This window comes from Mycteria americana, chromosome 3 (genome assembly GCF_035582795.1).
Source record: "Mycteria americana isolate JAX WOST 10 ecotype Jacksonville Zoo and Gardens chromosome 3, USCA_MyAme_1.0, whole genome shotgun sequence".
Lineage (NCBI taxonomy): Eukaryota > Metazoa > Chordata > Aves > Ciconiiformes > Ciconiidae > Mycteria > Mycteria americana.
In genome coordinates this window covers 4640854-4660448 of record NC_134367.1, presented here as the reverse complement: position 1 = coordinate 4660448, position 19595 = coordinate 4640854, and the positions used below count along the sequence as shown (strand labels likewise).

The following is a 19595-nucleotide window of genomic DNA, read 5'->3' as shown; positions in this document are numbered from 1 at the left end:
TGCAGGTCAGAATGAGAAATACAGAGGAATTAAACACACAATTGTGAAGGGAGGGGGGAAAAAAATCCCCATTCATATTTGGGCAGCAAGAAGAAAACAGCAATTTTGTTATAGCCTCAGAGGCAGGCAGCATTTACCATATGCTGTTGCCTCCATTATACAAGGAGATAAACCCTGTGGAGTGCAGGTTGCACTGTCAGTGCAGTTTAGATGGTGGGGATTCCTGGCATGCATATGACTCTGTGCCAGGCTGTGCTAAAAATGGTGTGAATCTAAATAAAATACAGGTTCTGTATGCAAAAGTATGTATGCAGTAATATGCAGGTGCTAAGTGGTAATACCGCTAGGGTGTTAGCGCTTCCATGTGATTCATAATCAGGGCAAAAAAGGTAGAGTAAAAACCAGTGTGTTTGCATCTAAACAACACATTAATCAGCCCTGTAAGCAGCCAGTTAGAGTGGGATCCTTAGAGGAAAAGCCTTTACTGGATACACATTAGACATTTTGTTTAAAGATTAAAGTTCTTCTCATGTTTAATCAGTTTCAGAGTGGGATGGAAAACAGGATTAATTACAGTCCCTTCCATCAGTCTCCCATACCGCTGGAGTCACAAATGATGCGCCTTTTCAGCAAAATGGCCGCCATCAGCAGCAGGCGCAGGAAACGCTAATTGTAATTAAAGAGTTTATTTGGAATCAGAGAGCAGAGTTTTAATCAGGATAAGAACAGAGCCTCGCTGTGTGAACCTTCAGAAAGTGGTTACCCAGCAGAATGGGCCTTTTTAAACCATAGAGAGGGATCTTTAAACTTCTGGAGTGGGTTTTCAGCTTGATTATCTCCTCAGCGGGATATGGATGAAAATCCTCTCTGGGCCAATTATTGTTATTATTTTGCACTTACGTAGCATTTACATGTCATGTCTTATTTAATGCTCTCAGAGGACTTTGCAAAGGGCAAGAAAGTTCTGTTCTGGTCTGAAAATGAATGAATTAAACCCTAAAGGGGCTAAGGATGCCAGGTGACATGATTCTGCAAGAAGGCAGAGAGGCATTGGTGGACACAGAACCGTGCAATGAAACCTCCCAGTTTCACTCAAACTTCTCCACTGTAATTCACTGCATCCATCCTGGAAAGGCATCACACAATCTAGGACCGCCACCATCTCGATCTCAGTTGTAGGTCTCAATGAAAGCCTGGGGTAAACCCACACCTCATGGGTCAAATGTATGCATGACTTTGCAAGCACTCCAGATAGCACAGGTACTTACCAGCTTGCAAGTAAAACTGTGTCCATTCAAATTCTGACTTCGGGAAAACAGAAACAGGTGGTTCTAGGTCCAGGACACCTCCATCCAAATCCTTGAAAAGGGCCTTTCTCGAGCCTTTGCATCTCTTTTCAGGGAACATGGTGTCCTCAGAGGTCTGTACACTGACAGGCCGGAGAGGTAAAATTATTATGCAGAAGAGGGCAAAGGAAAACTATTGTGCTGTTGTTTGTAATTTATTTGCACTGGCAACAAACACTTCTGCACATTCATGCAACGTCTTGATATTTACTAGGTGAACTCACATGCCCAAGAAAAGAAAAGAATGGAAAATAAGCAAAAATAAATGAAACCTAAGTGTATCAGTCAAGGTCTGGAATAGTCTGTAAATAAATTCTGTAGCAATATTTACATTATGGCATGTTTGCATGCTCCCTCTCCAAATGTTGGCTGGGTTTGAACAGAGAAAATAATCTTATTTCCAATATAACTTCTATCCCCAGATCTCCTCCTCCCTGGGGTTTGTTTTGGCCAGTGTGGACTATCACAGCCCTTAAAACCATCTATAAAGTTGCAGCTTAAATACCTCCGGTTCCCTCTTGGATTTCCTGATTTGAGGAACTGCAGTGATGCAACCATCAATATCCATATGCCATTAATTTTTGACCTATGGCAGATGAAGCCTGTAGTTGCGAGTGAAGGGGAAATGTGTATGGGCTGCTAATCGCACCGAGTGACCAGGAACGTCTCTGCTGCAGTGTGCAGTGCTAATATGGCACAAGCATTGGTCTTCACATCCACCTGGTGATGGATTGTTTATTTTTTGCTGACAGATCGGTGTGTGTTGTACATAGAATTTTGTTAAAAGCATTGACTGTCCAGCAGTACCTGTTTGCCTTGTTCTAATCACTGCACTCTGGAAGGGGGAAGCCCTCTGAAGGGTCAGAAAATTGCACCTTCCAATTAGCAACTAAGCTTATGCAGGAGAAAGCATGAAGGAAAGTGAAATGGCAGAAAGTATGAGAGAGGGAGCCAGCAGGGAGCACACATCTTAAATAAAGAAACTTCTGCTAGGAATCCAGAGAAGTTTGTTGCAGGTCAAGGAGCCACTTAACATTGCTAGAGTAGAAGCAAACTTGAAAGAGAAAACCCATTCTAATAGGACACTGCATAAGGATTAATGTGTTTATAAACCTGTTTGGTTTGCTGTTTTTTTTCTTTCATACCCAGGTGTTTGGAACTGCATCTGAAAAGATTATTGTCCTAATTTATGTTCTAATAAAAAAACTGGGTTTGGAGATTCAATGTCATTTTGGTGGTTTTGATGGGCTTAAAGTGAAGTACACATGGATCTCACCTCAAAGCTACGTCTGAGCCAGGGTTTCATCACCCAATCATACATATCTAGTAGTAAGTGATTACTCAACCGGTACTGTCTCCTAGATGATGAATAGCTATTTCTCTCTTCCTAATGACAGGTTCAGATCCTAAGAATAGAATTAAACCATACTTCGAAAATAAGACTAATAAGGTAAGAGAGTTTCAGAGCATTAGTCCAAAATAGAACAAAGCTCTTTTTGGATGGCATGGTAATGTATCTCAGCAAACTACATCCAATTTTCAAATAAGTTTATCTAATTTTATCATCAGTATAGTCTCAGGAGGAAATTGTAAGTTTAATGGCTTGAAACAGCCAGAAAAGCCTATAAATTTCTATGTAGAACATTAACGACTGGCTTCCACAGAGGCAGGTACCTACAACAGGACAGGTTTGTTGGAGGGGAACTCACCTCACCTCAGACATATATAGGAGAGTTGAGATGAGTAATTTCCTAGACTAGGGTCTCTATTGACTACAGAATGAGTTTAGCGTCTTCTTTAGATTACATGCCAAATGTCTGAATCACTAAAGTGTAGTGAGTTGAATCCCATGTTGAGGATCTTAAGTGCTTTTAGCTGCATTTGACTAAAGGTTTAACACAGCTTAAAGGAACTAGCCAACCGGCCATATCACTCCTATTACAAAATACAATGAGATACAATGACTTGTAATCCAGCAAAGTCCATGGAAACATCTACAGACCGCTACATGGATAAAAAACTTAGAATTTCTTGGGCTCAGGTTGGAAAAACCCAATTATTGACATTTTGAATGCAGCAAACAGATATAGGAAGAGATTTACAGTAAGGGCAGAGAAACAGATGGGCCAATGCCCCCAATCAACGTGGCTCAAAAGACACAGAGAACAAAGACAGCTCCTCTGATCCTGACAGCTAGTTCAATTCTTCAACACCTCTCAAAAGATCCAGCATTTCAGCTGGTTAGGACTACCAGTGATACAAGCAAAGTACTTCATGGTCTTGCCATATTCCCTGATGTTTCTATTTCCTCTCTTGCTCTAAGGCAATGTTCACCTTCTCTTTGACAGGACATATCCATCAAGATATCCCTTCAGGATGCTGAAGCAGAACAATGCAGCCACAGCCTGGATCAAGCTCAGCAGTTGCAAAGGTGGATTAAATAAATGCATGCAGATAATGCATGAGGAGCACTGAGAGATATAATCTCCCTCAGAGGTTTACCAGACTACTAAAAAAGCGTTCAGTAATCCATGTACATTCATCATGTTTGAAAATCACCAACTCTTGCAGTGGGCTGCATATTCAGCAGCTCACTAATAGCATAATATTGTGGGATGGATACAAGAGTGAAACATAATGGGAGCTGACAAGCTGGACAGGTCTCAGAAATCTACACGCAAAATAATGCCCAGAGCAAAAAGCAAAAATATAGAATAAAATAAAAATTCTGGCAGAAGGCTGGAGGGGCTCTAAACATAGCAGTGTGGGACACCTCCAATTATTTTTGACTGGCAAGTGGAGTCCATGCTGGATTTTTTTGCTACTTCAAGGCTTTCCTGACATAGCCTCTGTATTGTGTTCACTGGTTGTAATAAATAAATAGGCATGTGGTTTCCATTGGATGTGGTATGTTTAAACCGCTGCAACCAGCAGTGACTTAAGGTTACAGATGAAGCTCTCCCCTCCCTCCTCCGTGTTCCTCCACACGCAGATGATATTCTCCTCCCTGGGCAGGAGCAGTTCTGGCAATCATTTGACATCTCACAGCCTGCCTGGTACTGATCAACATTTCTGATGTGATCTCGCAGGCAAAAATCAAGCTCTGCTTCCCCGACTAAAAGGACATTCCCTGTCTCAGGGGCTTTTGCTGGAGATCCTGACATTTTCTGAAGCCTGAGGCTGAGAAGTCAGAGATGCTCAGGCTGGAGTTTTAAGAAATGGGATATGTGAAGCTTGTTTTGCTACACAAATGTCAGTAAAAGGGGAAATCCAAGAGGATTCATCTGGAGGTGCACCTTGATGGAATCTGAACCTCAAATTTTAAAAAATTGCCCTAAACTAAGTTTGGGGTTTTTTTTTTCTTTTCTTTTTTCTGGATTCGAGTTTTTCTGTGCATGTTTGTTTGATGTCTGAGCTTGTTCATTTTTGCCAGACAGGAGCAGTACAAGAGCAGAGACAAAGACTGGGACTGCTCTGCAGCTAGACATCCAGTCTAAACCAGTTGCTTAAACTCTTTGTAAGACAATACAAAAAGACAGCTGATACAAACAGAGGTGAGGATAGTCCCAAAACTGTAGGTGCTTTTTTTTTGCACAAATCATTGAAAAAGAGAGTTCAAAATGAAGCATATTACCTTGTTGGATGAAAGTAGAACTTGTCCTTCTCATTGACGTGTAACATCCTTGATCTCTCCGCTGTGATAAGAGGCATGATGCCTAAATGGTCAGCATTTGACATGATGCAGACATCCCTGTCTTCACTGTAGCAGCTCTTTGTAAAACCAGTAAAGGTGACTTCTGCCAGGGATTAAGAGAAGATCAAGCAAGGAAAAGTGGTTAGAGGACTGTCAGAATTAGAGAGAGAAAGGCTCTGTTCTGTGACATTTTCCATGTTAAATTGCTTCCATATATATATATATGGGAGCAATATACACATATATATGTGTATATATACACATATATATACACACACATATATATACACATATATATACACACACATATATATACACATATATATATATATATACACAAATCATTTTTAAATCAGACTAATTGTATTGATCATAGATCTTCAGTTGGCTTTAGAATATTCCATAGGCAAGTTATATCTTAAGTTGACACAAATCAAGTCATGCCCATAGGAAATGAAATCAAAGGAAATAGTGAGAAAGGAACAAAAGCAAGAGTGATAATAAATTTTCATTTGAATCAGTAAGAACCTGTTTAATGACAACCTGTCTTGGATGGTTTATCCACTTGCCAGATGTTAATATAAGATGAGCTGGGTCTGGTGATATGTTCTTGGCTCTGCCACTGAACTCTTGTGCAGCTACAAAATCCATGCTTAGCCACAAATTTTCTGTGAGACCCTGGGCAAGTCTATTCGTCTTTCTCTGACTCCCTTATTCTTCAGTAAAAAGAGGATAATGTATTTTCTTACAAAAGTAGGTAGCAGTGAGGGATAAAGACATGAAAAACTGTGAGGTATTTAGATCCCACCACGACAACCAGCTATCTAGGTTCTGCTAGATGCAAATATTACTCTGGGGACTGTAAAATTCATTTGGACCAAAGACACAGGATACATAACTGACTTTTATCACTCTTGTGCAATCCCTTATAACAATAAAAGCCATAGCTCTTTCTGTGCAGCTGTAGTCATTATGTTCTACGCAAATTCTATACAAAGTGTGCTATTAACTTCTCAAACTTGGTATCTTTATTTAACTAGAGGTAGCTGTAGATCAGGGAGATGAATCAAGTTGAAAAATAGCACAGAAGGCAGGCATGTGTGAGGCAAAATATATACATTAGCACATGACATAATTATACTGCAGTAGATTCAGAAACTGAAAAAATACCAAATAATTTTTTTGTTATTGAACTATATTGAACTGAAGAACAGCTCTGTTATTAATTCAACTGAGGCTCAGATTTCCTCACCACATCCATTTGTGGGTGTGGAAGGCTGCAACTTCAATTGAAAAAATGTAATTATTCAAGAAAAACAGTGACAGAATAGTCTGGCCAGTGGACATGGAAGACCAACCTTTCAACTTCATGAGTCCCAGCACTGTTGGACAATGCCCAGTTTTGTGCCATGGGTTATCTGGCCTTTGGCTGGGAACAGTGGTAAACGTAGGCCATAAAATCCCAACACGGCCTCTTAGAGGGTAGTATGGTGGTCGATCCTTGGCTGTTAGATCAGCTGAGTGAGGCTTGATCCTGTCTCTGATGCAGTCAAAAGTTGAGCTTGTTGCAACAATGACGGAGTTTCTAAGTTCTATGAATCTTTCCCCTGTGTGGCATTGCTTGGCATAGAGACAGTACACTACTGGCATGAGACCCACAGTGTTGTCCACCAGCACCACATTGTCCATGATGACGCTGCTTCCAAGGTGGAACATGACACCATAGTCATAATTCTTATAGGATAGAAAACCTGTGATTCTAGTGCAGGTCTGAAATCCATCCCCCTGGTACAGATGAACACCATGGAGACTTGAATGGGCCACGTTTTCACTGCAATACTCTCCATCTAGCAAACACTCTTGGCCCCTGATATGGAAGCCAATTCGCTCAGATCCCGCCACAGCATTGCCACAGAGGAAGACACCAATGACAAGGTTCACCTTGATGCCAGCAACCCAGTTTAATAAGCCTTCTGGCTGCTTGCTCAGAATAACAAGGTTCCTGATGAGAGAATGATTTTGCCCTTCCAAATCGATGCCGGGTCCAACCGTGTTGAACACCGTGTTATCATGCAACAAGATCCAGTTGCTCATGACTGCTTTAATGCCAACTCCGCAGCTACCATTAATGCTGGATGACACCACTGAGGACGCTTGGGATATATTCCTGAATTCAATGGCAGAAAGCTGAGGAGGCCCAAAGTTCAAAAATTCAGTATTTAAGAGTTGAAGGACACCTACAATGAGATAACTGTAGTGAAATAAAAGCTTACAAAATTACCTAAGAACTGGTAAGAATGACACTCATTTAAACAGCACTCAGGCATAAAATAGCAGGCAATCTTTGTCAGTGTATTGCCAGTAATGGGTATTTGTTCATAAATATATATAAAGTTATAGTAAAAACAAACTAGCCACAGAACAGCCCCTCCTAAAACATATTCTGCTATTCATGAAATATTATTAATACTCCTTTCATACATGTGGAGTTGTTCACACAGTCACAGTTTGCTTAGAATTGCTTAGCACATGCAGATGGATACATCTGTTGTTAGACCGTACTTTCTTGGGCAGAACCGGTCTGGTCGCTGAGGACAGTTGAATCTCACCTACCTTCAAACTCTGTCCCACTGGAGTCTGTAAAACGTCCCACCAGCATCCTCCCAGTGCAAGCCACATCAGACTTGATCTGTACGTTCCGTGTTAGGAGTCCAACCTCTGCAGCCAAAGGGATACGTCTACCATCTTCTGTGTCATGGGAATGCCCTGAGGAGTTTCAAGAAAAAAAATGTGATAAGTGTCTATCATACCTATAAACCTTTGCTTTGAGGGACATAAAGACTGACAGCTCATGCACAGCTTCTCTGCAGAATCTGCACTGACATTCAGGTATGTTTTTCCTCCAGCACAATCTACATGCATCAACACAAAACCAGAAAGGCCACCTGCCCATCAAATATTCACCATGTGCTTATATTTTACGAACATATTTCATTTTTAGAAAAATAAGGTGCTAAATATTTTCCCTGTGGTGTGCAGATGCCAAATCAATGAACAGATTCACACTTCATTTTTTCTCAGATATATGTGCTGGAGTTATTCTTCAGTACGCTGCAGAGTTGAATGGGTGAATTCTTGTTGGGATCCCATGAATTCTTGTTGGGATCAGACCAATGACAATACTAAAAACCAATTTGCTACAGAGTCTTGGTTGTGTGTGTTTTCTAAACAAAGTCTTTCTAAATGAGACTTTTGAGAGAGTTTATGCAAATATCTAACTTGGAATTAATCTCAGGTGACTTCAGATATCTACAGCTATGATTTAGTTATCCAAACCGTTTTTATGTACAATGAAGAGCAATAGTCAATTCTCAAGTGCAATTTGTTATCTGTTTGATACATCTGCTTTAGGGGGAGATGAAATACAAGTGAGCAGTACGTATTTTTCTGCTTTGATTATCAAGGGAGCTGAAAGTGAGTAGCTCATGTGTGAACATTTAATGTAGATAGCTACATTTGCCCAGGTGAATCCCAGTATTTACGTAGCTCTTAATTTTCCCATCAGTCCTTTTTTTTTTTCCAGCTGTATCTAACAACTGCTGCAGTACTCAAATGTGTATGTAATAATTTAATCTCAGGATACACTTACTATATCTACATTAGCTAAGAAAATAGGTTAAGTACCGTTCTCTGGCCCCAGGACTGACTGGTAGGTTTCTTCCTTCCCTCACAAAAAAAGAAAAGCCGTGCATAAACTACTGGAAATGAGGTCTAGACGTGCTATCCTTTGAACTGCATTTTTTTTTTTTAAATGCGATTGTCATACAAAACTGTGCCATGGAGGCTACTAGAGATTAACACTATGGATAATTGCAGAACAGGGCTCAGTTCTAAGTGAAACTTTTCTTACTAGCACAGGTATAGCCATTTAAAACACACAATATGCCTGAACCTTTTTATCCATCATACTAACTTCTGGGCCTACTAGCTCGAATAAAGACTAAATTAAAAAAAATATTGCTATGCACAGGAAAAATCTGGTTTTGGAGCTTCAGAATTTGACCTGTTAATAACAATTCTTTTAATTTTGTTAAACAGATGGTAATAAATTTACTTTATAGGCTGAAATAAAATTAAATTAATTATCAACAGTGCATGTCTTTTTCCAGTTAAATACAGATCCCATGTAATCTACACAGGAAATAGAGCTGTATACAGATTTTAAGTTTATTTACATATTAGATTACAAATACATTAGTTTTATGCCATGGAGTTGATAAAATTTTGCATTTGAAACCCCATGAGTCTAATTATTTTGCAAAAAGGATTTTTAAAATTTCTTAGTTTTTGACACACCACAGAAATTGTGTAAATGGCCTAAAACCCCCTGAATTTATTTTTTCTTTTAAAATTTCAGTTAATTTGTCTCTCTGTTAACCTGTTTTACTTAAAACATGAAATGCCAGGAAGTTTTCCAAAATTATTCAGCACTGAATTAATTCTATCCCCAGAGATTCATGTTACAATCAATTTTGTGCAATTTTGAACATCACATTTTCAGTATCAAAACAGCAAGAAAAAAAGCATGTGGAGAAACTAATGAAGATACCTCAATAAAGTAGAACTGACCTTGGTTAGATCTGAAATGGAAAGTCAATGCTTCAGAAGAAAACTTTCAAATGGAAAGACAGATTCCTTACCAATATGCCTGTGCAGAAGGCGTTCATGAATTCTTATGCTATGACCATTAACTTCTTTAAGTGTAACTAATTCAGCTTGGTGGGCTTCGTAGGAGGAAGAACTGATCACAATATCTCCATCATGATTCCAATCCACTTCGTCCTCCACAAAAATCCTGTAACATCAAGATACTAAGTTAATGTCATTTTATGAGAGTTATGCTCACAGATTTCTGAAAAAATGAACAACAGTTTTGCCTAGGCAGATCTCAGAAAGAATCCACAGGCTAAGCTCTAGGAAAAGCCCCTTTAGGGCTTTCTGCAAAAACAGATGTCTAAAATATGTGGGAGGAATTTCATCCTGAAATGTTTATTTCACACCATTGATTAACAAGGTATACAGTTCCAGTACAGAGTTGCAGGACTCAAGTAAGTTGCCTACCAAAGATGTGTCAGACCATTTTTGGTGCCAGGAATATCCTACAGAGCTGAAAGTCAGCTTTAGACTTAGACACCAAAACGTAGGTGTTTCCATGTGTAGGGGCATGTCTGTGTGTGCACTTGGCATTTAAGCTTCCAGTAGAGTTGATTGGTACGGTCAGTAGCATGCGGAAGGCAATTCGGCTCTCTTTGAACTGGACACGTAGAGCAGGATTTGATTGCCTAAACATGAGCACCTGTTGCTATTTGAGATGTCCCAGGATATCTAAGACATCAGCGGGCAGATATGATATGACTTGTTCATGGAGAGTTCCTGTAGACACAGGTGGAAGCCATGGAGGGGATTGAAAAGCATTTCAGATGAGCCCAAAGGCACCTCAGATGAGCCCAAAAACTGCGTTTAGGTACCTGAGTCCTGCCCTTGGTGGCTGAATAGCCCTTTAGGCTGCAGCACCTACAACTCCACTGACTTGAATGGGAACTTAAGCACCTTTTTCAACATTTCACACAGACACCTACATTTATCTGTTTTAATCTTGAACTGAAGATGCTCTTTTGCATTCAAAGTTATATTTGTAGCTCGGGGTTTTTTTACCTTCACATACAGAAAATAAAAGCATTTAGTGAAAACAAAATGAATAATGATCAGTGTTTATATATATTTGATAAACACCCAAAGGGTCCTATTACAGGGTGACTGGTGCTGGCCAGGTGATGATCTATATCCCTCCAGGTAGCTGTTGAGAAAATAGGCCACTGGATTAATTCAGAGAATGTCTCATCATGCACTCAAGAGATACAGAAGTGCAGAGAGAAAGGAAAGTCCTAAAGGAATGTAACTAGCAAGCTATGTTGCCAAGTTTTCCCAGTCTCTCTTCTCACAGTTTTTGTCAAAGATGAGTAGGCTCAAGATGAGTACTTCCAGTTTTCAGCACCTGTGAACATTAAGTCGAGAAGTCTACCAAAACTTTGCTTTCTTTTTTTTTGCTTAAAGGAAGCACTGGACGGCTTCTGAAACAGCAGGAAAGTGTTAGCGTGACTGAGAACTTTGTATTGTTCAAGGGTAAATGCATTTGCAAAGAGGAAGCAAAACCACACAGAGTAATTGTGGCATATGTTTAGGATTTTTGACAGTTCACATGCAACCCATACTGTAAGTTGAATTTTAAGTCCAGTTCCAGGCATACAATCCAATAATAATTCACATCCTGTGGACCCAAACATAACTCTTTCGACTCTCACATTTCAAAGTCTAATGAGAGGAATCAGTAAGCAAAAGAAAGCACCTAAGATGCTAATATGTTGAAACACTAATTTACGTTTTCACTGTAAGTAAATAAGCAATTCCTTTTTTCTTTTTTCCTCTTTCTTTTTGAAAGCGTAAGTCCTTCCCTAAGTCATGTGCTGATTCATGCTGGAAAATATATACAGCAGCTTCTCTCAGCCAATAAAACGCCACTTCCTTCAGCTTTCATATTCTAGCACTGACTTGCCTATTTCCTGTATCTAACCACGTTAACTCTTAGCTGGCTATTAGTAGACTTTTCATGATAAAAAGCTTTTTCTTTTTTTCTTTTTTTTTTTTTTTAAGAATGGAAACAACTGTTTGTGCCATATTTGAGGTGGATGAATGAACTCCAAATACTTGTATCTTAACACCTCATTATATTTCACATAAAACATCTGGGCAGCAGACCAATACTAGCCTGGATCCATTTCATCCAAGTATTTAACTGGCATGCTTCAGTCAAGAATCTGCTTACTCTGAACCCCCATCCTAATCGGGGAAAGAGAATAATTTCCAGAGGGTGATTCTAATGTTGCATGGCTTGAATCAGCACCTGGAAATATTTCTCCACTGACTATAGAGCAATCCTAAGCAATTAATCTACACTAGACACTCAACTTTGTGAGACCTAACAACAAACGAATCCTACTGTGAGGTCTTTGTGCCTCCACTGCACATCTCTACAATGACTTTACAAATAATCCCTTCTCTAAATGCTGATATTTCATCTCTACCTAGACAGGAACTCTTCCAATGAGTTTTTGTTAGGCTTGACTAGTAGAATTTTGTTCTTTGAATATCTGTATTTCAGTCTAAAATGAAGCACTTGGAAGAATTACAGCAAAAGGAGATAAAAATTTTGTGCAAGGCAGAGTCAAGAATGAGAGTTCCAGAGAGAGCTAGTAGGTGCCCACCCCACACTGACTAATGGTCAGTGCACTTACAGGTGAGATCCTTATGCAGACATGTTCTCTGGTTCAGGTGAAAGGTTTGAACTTCAGGCCATAGACACCTACTCGCTTAACAAGCATCTGTGGCAATTCCACTTAACCTGCCTTAGGTGATGGTTTTGGCTAAGCCTTCAGACTGAATTCATGGGTAAGTGATCATGAAGATGAGTCTGCTGCAGGGGCTGTAAAAGCTTATGGATGTGCAGCAACAAGGGAGAGAGAAGGTAGCATTTCAAAGCTATTTTTGCCAAGGTTAAGTGAAAATGTGTCTATACCTTGGAAGTCTCACATCTCAGACAGAAACCTTACTCTTCAGGCTATAAAGGCAGCCTTATAGTCTTTGAGCCAAGTGACATTAATTACATATACAAAAAATATTGACTCTAACAGGAGAAATTAAGGTGTTCACTCCAGAAACCACTTTGTAAAGGACTGATCTAAGATGTTGAAGAACATGGTTCATATCCCAGTTTTGCTTAATTCAGAGATTAGATTTTTAACGTAGGTCTCAAACCAAAATGAACATCCTAATCACCAAGATATCAGCCATTTTGGACTACATGTCTAAAAAGGAGAAAAGCCGAGGGAGAGACAGAGGAAGGATGGAAAAAGGATGGAAAGATAGAAGCAAGCAAAGAAGGAAGGACAGAAGGAAAGAAGAAAATCTCAGCTTCATTCTTCTTTAGTATTAAAATTAATCTAAAAATATTATAATTTTCTTGCAAGATGTAACATCATTGTTCTTCTTCTACCTAGACATAGTTTAAACATTATCACAAATTACAAGAGTAATATTAATACAAGTCATAGGAACAGGAGTCCAAACTTAATATTTGGAGGCATATTTGGGCAAAATACCACCTTTCATTGCCAGGAGCAACATTAGTTCCCAGATGTGTCCAAGATGTCTTAGGATAAGCACTATAAATTTGTACCTTTCCATAAACTCCTGGAAAAAAACAGAAGCAGGAGATCAAAAGTTAGGGGAAAGAGACACTTGAGAAGAACTGAACCAATAACTAAATACATGGAAATCTTTATAATTATTGGAACATGTTTCTGTATTTTTTAAAAGGTGTAAGAACAGCACATAAGCTGCACTTGAAATACAATGTGAACTAGAAATAACTCATTAATAAAGTAAAATGACCATCACATGTAAAGGCAAGAAAGGGGATTGTGCCATAGAAGTCTCATTAACTGAAATTGGAATTGCAGAAAAAGGTATCTACCTTTAAAAAAAATCTACCTAAGTAAACAAAATAAGTAAAAAATCCAGGAATGAAAGATAAAAAAAAATCACTCAGCTATTATTTATATTTCTGATCTGTGAAAAATTTACTATTTTTTTCCGGAAAAGGGATCCAAAACTAGGGCAAAAAACCAAAATATAGAAACTTTTCCTATAGATGACATGTTCCAAGAAGATTACATTTGAAGCATGAAAATTTTCTGATTTCCTGCTTTGAAATGTTTTTTTTTTAATTTGCTGACCTTGCCTGAAATCTTTCAGTTTGAGTCAGTTCAACATTTCTTCTGCATCTCTAATAGTGACACATTGCTTCAGAGGAGTTGTGCCTCAAGTATTTAGTGAACCCATTTTACTGCTTGGGTTAATCTTCTCCATGGACAACTTTTTCCGTTACATATTATGTCACTATAGTCTAAAAGAAGACTGTGGCAAACATTGGTAATGCAACCCTGATTATCCCACCAGGACAGACATTCAAAATAACTTCCATGATCTTGCATTTGCTGTGGTTTAAGAGGATAGCATGGAGAGTTGTGAAGTCTCATTTGATCCATGATAGTGTGCCAAACTGCAGCAACACATCTATCTTCTTTTCTAGCCCCTAAAATCATAGGAAGTCAAATTGCTAGCTCCCATTATACTTCAACCCCTAAGTAATTTAGACTTAAAAAACCCCTCAGAATCCAGAATCAATTAGGTTTTTGTCTTGCCTTCCAAACATTCCAATTAGCTATTTGCTAGATGTTTGTAATTGCTTGATCAATGTGTGCAATAGTTTCTCAATGTCACTATCAGAAACAAACTGTGGTTTTTTTGTTTGTTCATTTATTTTTTTCTCTGAATTTCTTTAATATTCTACAAATCTTGATCGAGGCAATTTCTCTTGATAGCAGTTTGAATTTCTGCTGTCTTTACAAAAGTTCAGCAATGAACGAAGTCTCGCAATACTCAAGTATTATTTAAACGTTTTAAAACATGGAAAACAGAAAAGTTAACATTTCTTTAACCATAACTATATGAGGAGATGTAAAAGTTAACATAAACCTTCTTGTGTCAATCTTTCTATGGGTCCAAATGTTTGGAAATATTTAAATGTGTGTATTTGGATCCATCCAGTAGCTCTTGGATGTAATCCATCTCACTTAAGTCAGGCATTTAAAAATAGCGGTATGAGTTTAAGCTCATCATCCTAGCCTGGAAACTTGAGGGCAATTTGTTTCATCCTAAGAGAGACCAAAGATGAGACAAAGTGCCCTCTTTGCAGTGCGCATTTCTCTACACTCAACAAAGTCATCTTGGTTTGAATACTCTCAACTTTGACAATTACTTCGTACGAATCTCAAATCTAGAACCAAGGCCAAACCCTTGTACATGTGTGCAAGTCCTTTTAAGTCCTCTCCAGTTTCTTATATAAAGACCTCGGGATTCAACACCTGGTTGATCACTTCTGTCAAACAAAATCCACAGAAAATCCAGAAACTGACCGGGTGAAAGTTAACAATTTTAGCTCAAAAAATATGTGTACCTTTGTTAGATGTTTTCCTGTATGACATAGTAACAGGCTCAACAGTGGTAGATTTGGCTATTGCCTAAGATTGGTTTCCTACAAAAAGGTGAACTCATGTTTCGTACCAATACTCCCTGGGGGGACATTTATTTCCTCCAGACGATCACAGTAAATCCCTTCAGATGCCCGAAGAAGGACCAGCAGCTTTAAATCCCTTTCTAGGGGATGTTGAAAAGAACCTGCAATAAAGACAAACAACAACAACCCACCACAAAGGTATCAATGGCTTTTGTAATGCTGAAATAGAGGTGGGGGGGAGAACTGGAGTGTGTGAACCCAAATTTAAAGGTCTAAATGACTGAATTAGCATTTCCCTCCTCAGCCCAGTTTTGCCTTTCTGCTCCATTACAATTTCACCAGTTCCCAGGTAATCATGAGTTCTGCAGTCAGGATTGGTAAAATGGTCTTTCAGACCAATGGAAAGATTGAGGGAAAAGAGCAGGGGAAAAGAAAATGCCCAAGAAATTTTGGCGTGTGCGATGGTGTTCTTGTGGTGATAAGTTTGTACAGTAAACAGTATTCCAACTGTGACTTCATTTATTTCACCGAGGGTAGTTTACAGTTTCAGAAGAAAATGGCCCAGCACTAAACAGACACTAAGGAGGAAAAAATAGGACAGTTTTTGCCCTGGAGAAATGTATGTGGAGTCCAGTAAAAGAGTTCAGCGTTCCTTTAAAATTAGAGATTAAATCAATTATGCAACAGAAAACTGCAGCAGATGTAGAACTAAAAAATACATACATATCTGTACAAAATTAGCTGGCCTGTCATGTTCTTTTAATATTTAAAAATTACTAGTTTGGAAAAAGGGAGCTGATTTTGTATCCTAAAGAAACATTCCTCCTTAGGAGCATTTTTTAATTAAGTGAAATCAATAAATAAATTCATTGTTCTCCACCAGTCTCTGACTGATATCTGTGGATATTTGAATTCTCTGTACATCTTTTAAATGGGTAAAAGACAAGCAGTACAAGATTTGCACGCTACCCCTGTAATATATCTCACATCAGTGAGCTTGTACCTTCTCTGGGGACATGGAGGGAATTCAGTCTTACAGCACCCATTGTCCACCCAAACCATCTTTGACTTTCTTGTTTAAACTCCCATAACTGTGTTTTGAACAGAAGAAAACCAGGAATTGGGCCGTAACCAAATACTACTTCCAGAAAGCAAAACTAGGGATAAGCACTTTCACCACTGATGCACTAGGTTAAACAAATATTCAGCTAGAGCAGCAGCAGAGTTCTGTAGATATTTGTGTCTATTTTTGTACACAGAGTGATTGTTTTCCTGCTTCACCCTCACAGCAAGTTGTGATTTAAAATACTCAGCCTGGACATACCTTTTCCAATCCTCAGGTCAACCTCACCCCTTGGGATGAAGTTACACTGAGGACCAAAGAAAGACTCAACAAAAATGTTTGGAGACGTTTATATTGATCTTATGAGTTATTCACAATTACTATTTCCTAATCATGATGATGTCCCCTTAAAGTGGGGGATTATTATTAATTATGATTATGAATTACTGTTGGTGTTATTATTGATGTTATTATTTTACTGCTGGTTACAAAGCATTTACTATTTCTTCTACTTAAGTCAGTTAAAAATAGCTATATGATAGATGCAATTCTCAGCTCAATTTTAAAACAATTTTTAAGTAGGCTTCCAAGCAATCACAGACAAATGCTTGGAGATGTGAATTCTAAAGGCTTGAATTGGAAGTTATCACTCCTTCAAAAGAATTACATTTACATTTAGCTAAAATTTGTGATTTTTAATTCTAAAAAACATGACAATAGGTTAAGGAATATTATCCTGGTTAAAGGAAAAAATAAAACACACAAAACCAAAAATATAATCAGAGCAAGAAACAAAGAAGTTACAATAAAACTATTCGTAATAGCTCATCACCATATTAAGTCCTTAGAAAAGATATAAAAAAATAGGAAGATAATGTTCACAGAAATGCTTCAGTAGCTGGAAACTATAAATGGTATATGACACAAAAGGACTCAGGACATATCTATGAGTAGAAAAATTAGACTTGTTTTAAGTATATGTAGAACAAAATAATCTTAATACTTTCTTATTTCCATTAATAGTTCCATGGTGTTAAATCAATGGATTTCAGTAACTTGAATGCAAATGCTACAGAAGACCAGGCCCAGAAAATCGTTGGACTACTAAGGCGGACTTTTCAGTAAGTTTAGGATCATTCATGATGTCTCAGAGCACTTGAAGAAAGCTAATATTGTGCCAATATTTCAAACAAAGATAAAAGTAAGAGCCCCAGGTAATTACAGGCCTGTCAACTTGACACTGATTCTAGGGGAAAAATAAATAAAAATGGAATGTCCAACTCCGAACACAATTAAAAAATCATTAAAGGTGGATGATATAATTAATGCCAATCAACCTGGTTTTATAGAAAAAAGGTCCTGTGAATCTTCCTTGTTATCATCTCCTAATGAGATTACAGGTTTAGTTGATAAAGATAATAGCTTTGATATAACATAATTGGCTTCTCCAAGGCACTTGACTTAGTAGCACAAAACTTTCTGATTAACAAACTACACTGCCACAACATGAACATGGCACACATGAATTTACAGGCTGACTGGCTGGAATGGGGGCATTGACTCAAGCAGGTTTGTTTCTGGTCTGGTTTTGCAAGCCCTGTGATATGCAACATTTTATCAGTGACCTAAAGGAGTATGAAGATACTGAAAGTAAGCAGATAAGCTCACACAAATGGGAAAAAAAAAAAAATTAAAGAGGTGGGCTAGCAAAGACAGCAATAATTTGAAAGTGAAGAATTAGGAAAGACAGTGAAGAATGTTCAAATTATAATAAAACAGGTCTTGAAAAGGCAATGCTCTGGCAATGCTGTGTGAATGGATGGAGAACAAAGGAAAACAAAGGAAAAAGCTGAGTAAGGTCTGAGAGATGCACTTTGGTTTAGTCTAAATACAGCCCTACAGAATGGCTCATGAAAATGAAGATATGGAAATGGCAGCTACCTCAGCTTAATCATAGGGAAATCCAAAATAGTTAATGCACACAAGTCACTGGGGTTGGATAAGTTTCATCACCTTATGAAGTAACTGGCACATGAAATCACAGCTCTAAGTTGTTTTGTTAAAACTTCCAAGTTGCCATAAACACTGGAATTATAATTACTGCAACACATAGTAGTGAAGGACCTGGGCTTTACCGCCTGTCTTTGAACTTTGGGTGTGAAAACTTCAGGTTGCTTGCCCCATTTTATTGTGGTGAACAAGTCCTACATAAGATCATATCAAACTGTTGAATTACCCATCCTGCACATGAGATGTGCAGAAATGGACCCACCTCATACTCCTACTGCAACTGGAAGGCTTAGCAATTTGATGAGCAACCTGGCTGATCGTAAGGTGAGGCAATAAGGCACCTCTGGCAGAGAATGAGAAAAAAGGTAATTGCAACCAGAAGCTGCTAGAAGTGTCTGGTGAGATGTGCAGAAAAGGTTAGGAGGGACTAACGACAGTGTATGCAGAAAATAGGCAGGGCTTCCTTACACACATCTTCTTCCAACTGGACAGTTTATCTGGAATCTGAAGGGTTTGCTCATCTGTCCAGATTTGACACGTACCTGCCAGCCTGAGCAGCGCTCGTGAGCAGTGGTTTGTCCACTCGATATCTCAAGCATTACTTCAGTGCAGACACAGGTCAATCTGTTGGTGTGTAGGCAGCAAGCGTGCAACTTTCTGTGAGCTGGGCTTTTTGCACAGGCACTGCACAGTCAGTTTGTGCCTTCACTGTCTGTCTGATGATTGATGTCACATCAGATAGCCTCACTGCAGGTGTGTGACCTTCTACAAGGGGTATCTAAAGCTGATGGTCTTCCAGGGAGTGCTGGCACCACAACGCACACGCTACACAGTGCAAAAAAACCCCCCATATATGATAATCCTATGTATAAGAAACAATTTATGCTGCTAATAAAGTCACCACTGATTACATACTTCCCTGAAGAAGTCTGAGGCCCAGCTGCCTGCGCTAACACAGATCTGTTAGCGCAAAGGTTGCAGCTGATTCATAATCCTTCATCAGGTCTAACTTCTGGAGAGGATAAAAATCCACTATGCGAAAGTAGAAAAAAAAAAGGGGGGAGAACAGAGAGAGAGGTGTGTTTTTTCTACCCAGATTTTTACTTATTCTGGACTGCAGCCTGGATCTAGTTTACTGTTGAGTTTCAAAAACATTTTCCATTGTTTTCATATTTCAGTTTTATTCCAGATGTTCTTCCTAACAGTTTTTTGTTGTGTGTTTTTTTCTTTTTCCATAGCAAAACCCATTCAAGTCTTTCCTAGGATAGTGGGTGTTTCCTCCCTTCT

At 38.7% G+C, this 19595-nt stretch overlaps 1 protein-coding gene across 1 annotated transcript in view; it reads right to left on the bottom strand.

Moving 5' to 3' along the window:
• PKHD1 (PKHD1 ciliary IPT domain containing fibrocystin/polyductin) overlaps positions 1 to 19595 on the bottom strand; it is a 269779-nt gene that overhangs the window by 72089 nt on the left and 178095 nt on the right. Inside the window, exons 52-58 of the mRNA XM_075497242.1 lie at positions 15283 to 15396; positions 13260 to 13347; positions 9741 to 9895; positions 7654 to 7806; positions 6399 to 7277; positions 4981 to 5143; positions 1269 to 1429 (exon numbers count right to left, since the gene is read on the bottom strand). Coding sequence (XP_075353357.1) covers positions 1269 to 1429; positions 4981 to 5143; positions 6399 to 7277; positions 7654 to 7806; positions 9741 to 9895; positions 13260 to 13347; positions 15283 to 15396 — 1713 coding nt within the window. The remainder of the gene's footprint in view (positions 1 to 1268; positions 1430 to 4980; positions 5144 to 6398; positions 7278 to 7653; positions 7807 to 9740; positions 9896 to 13259; positions 13348 to 15282; positions 15397 to 19595) is intronic.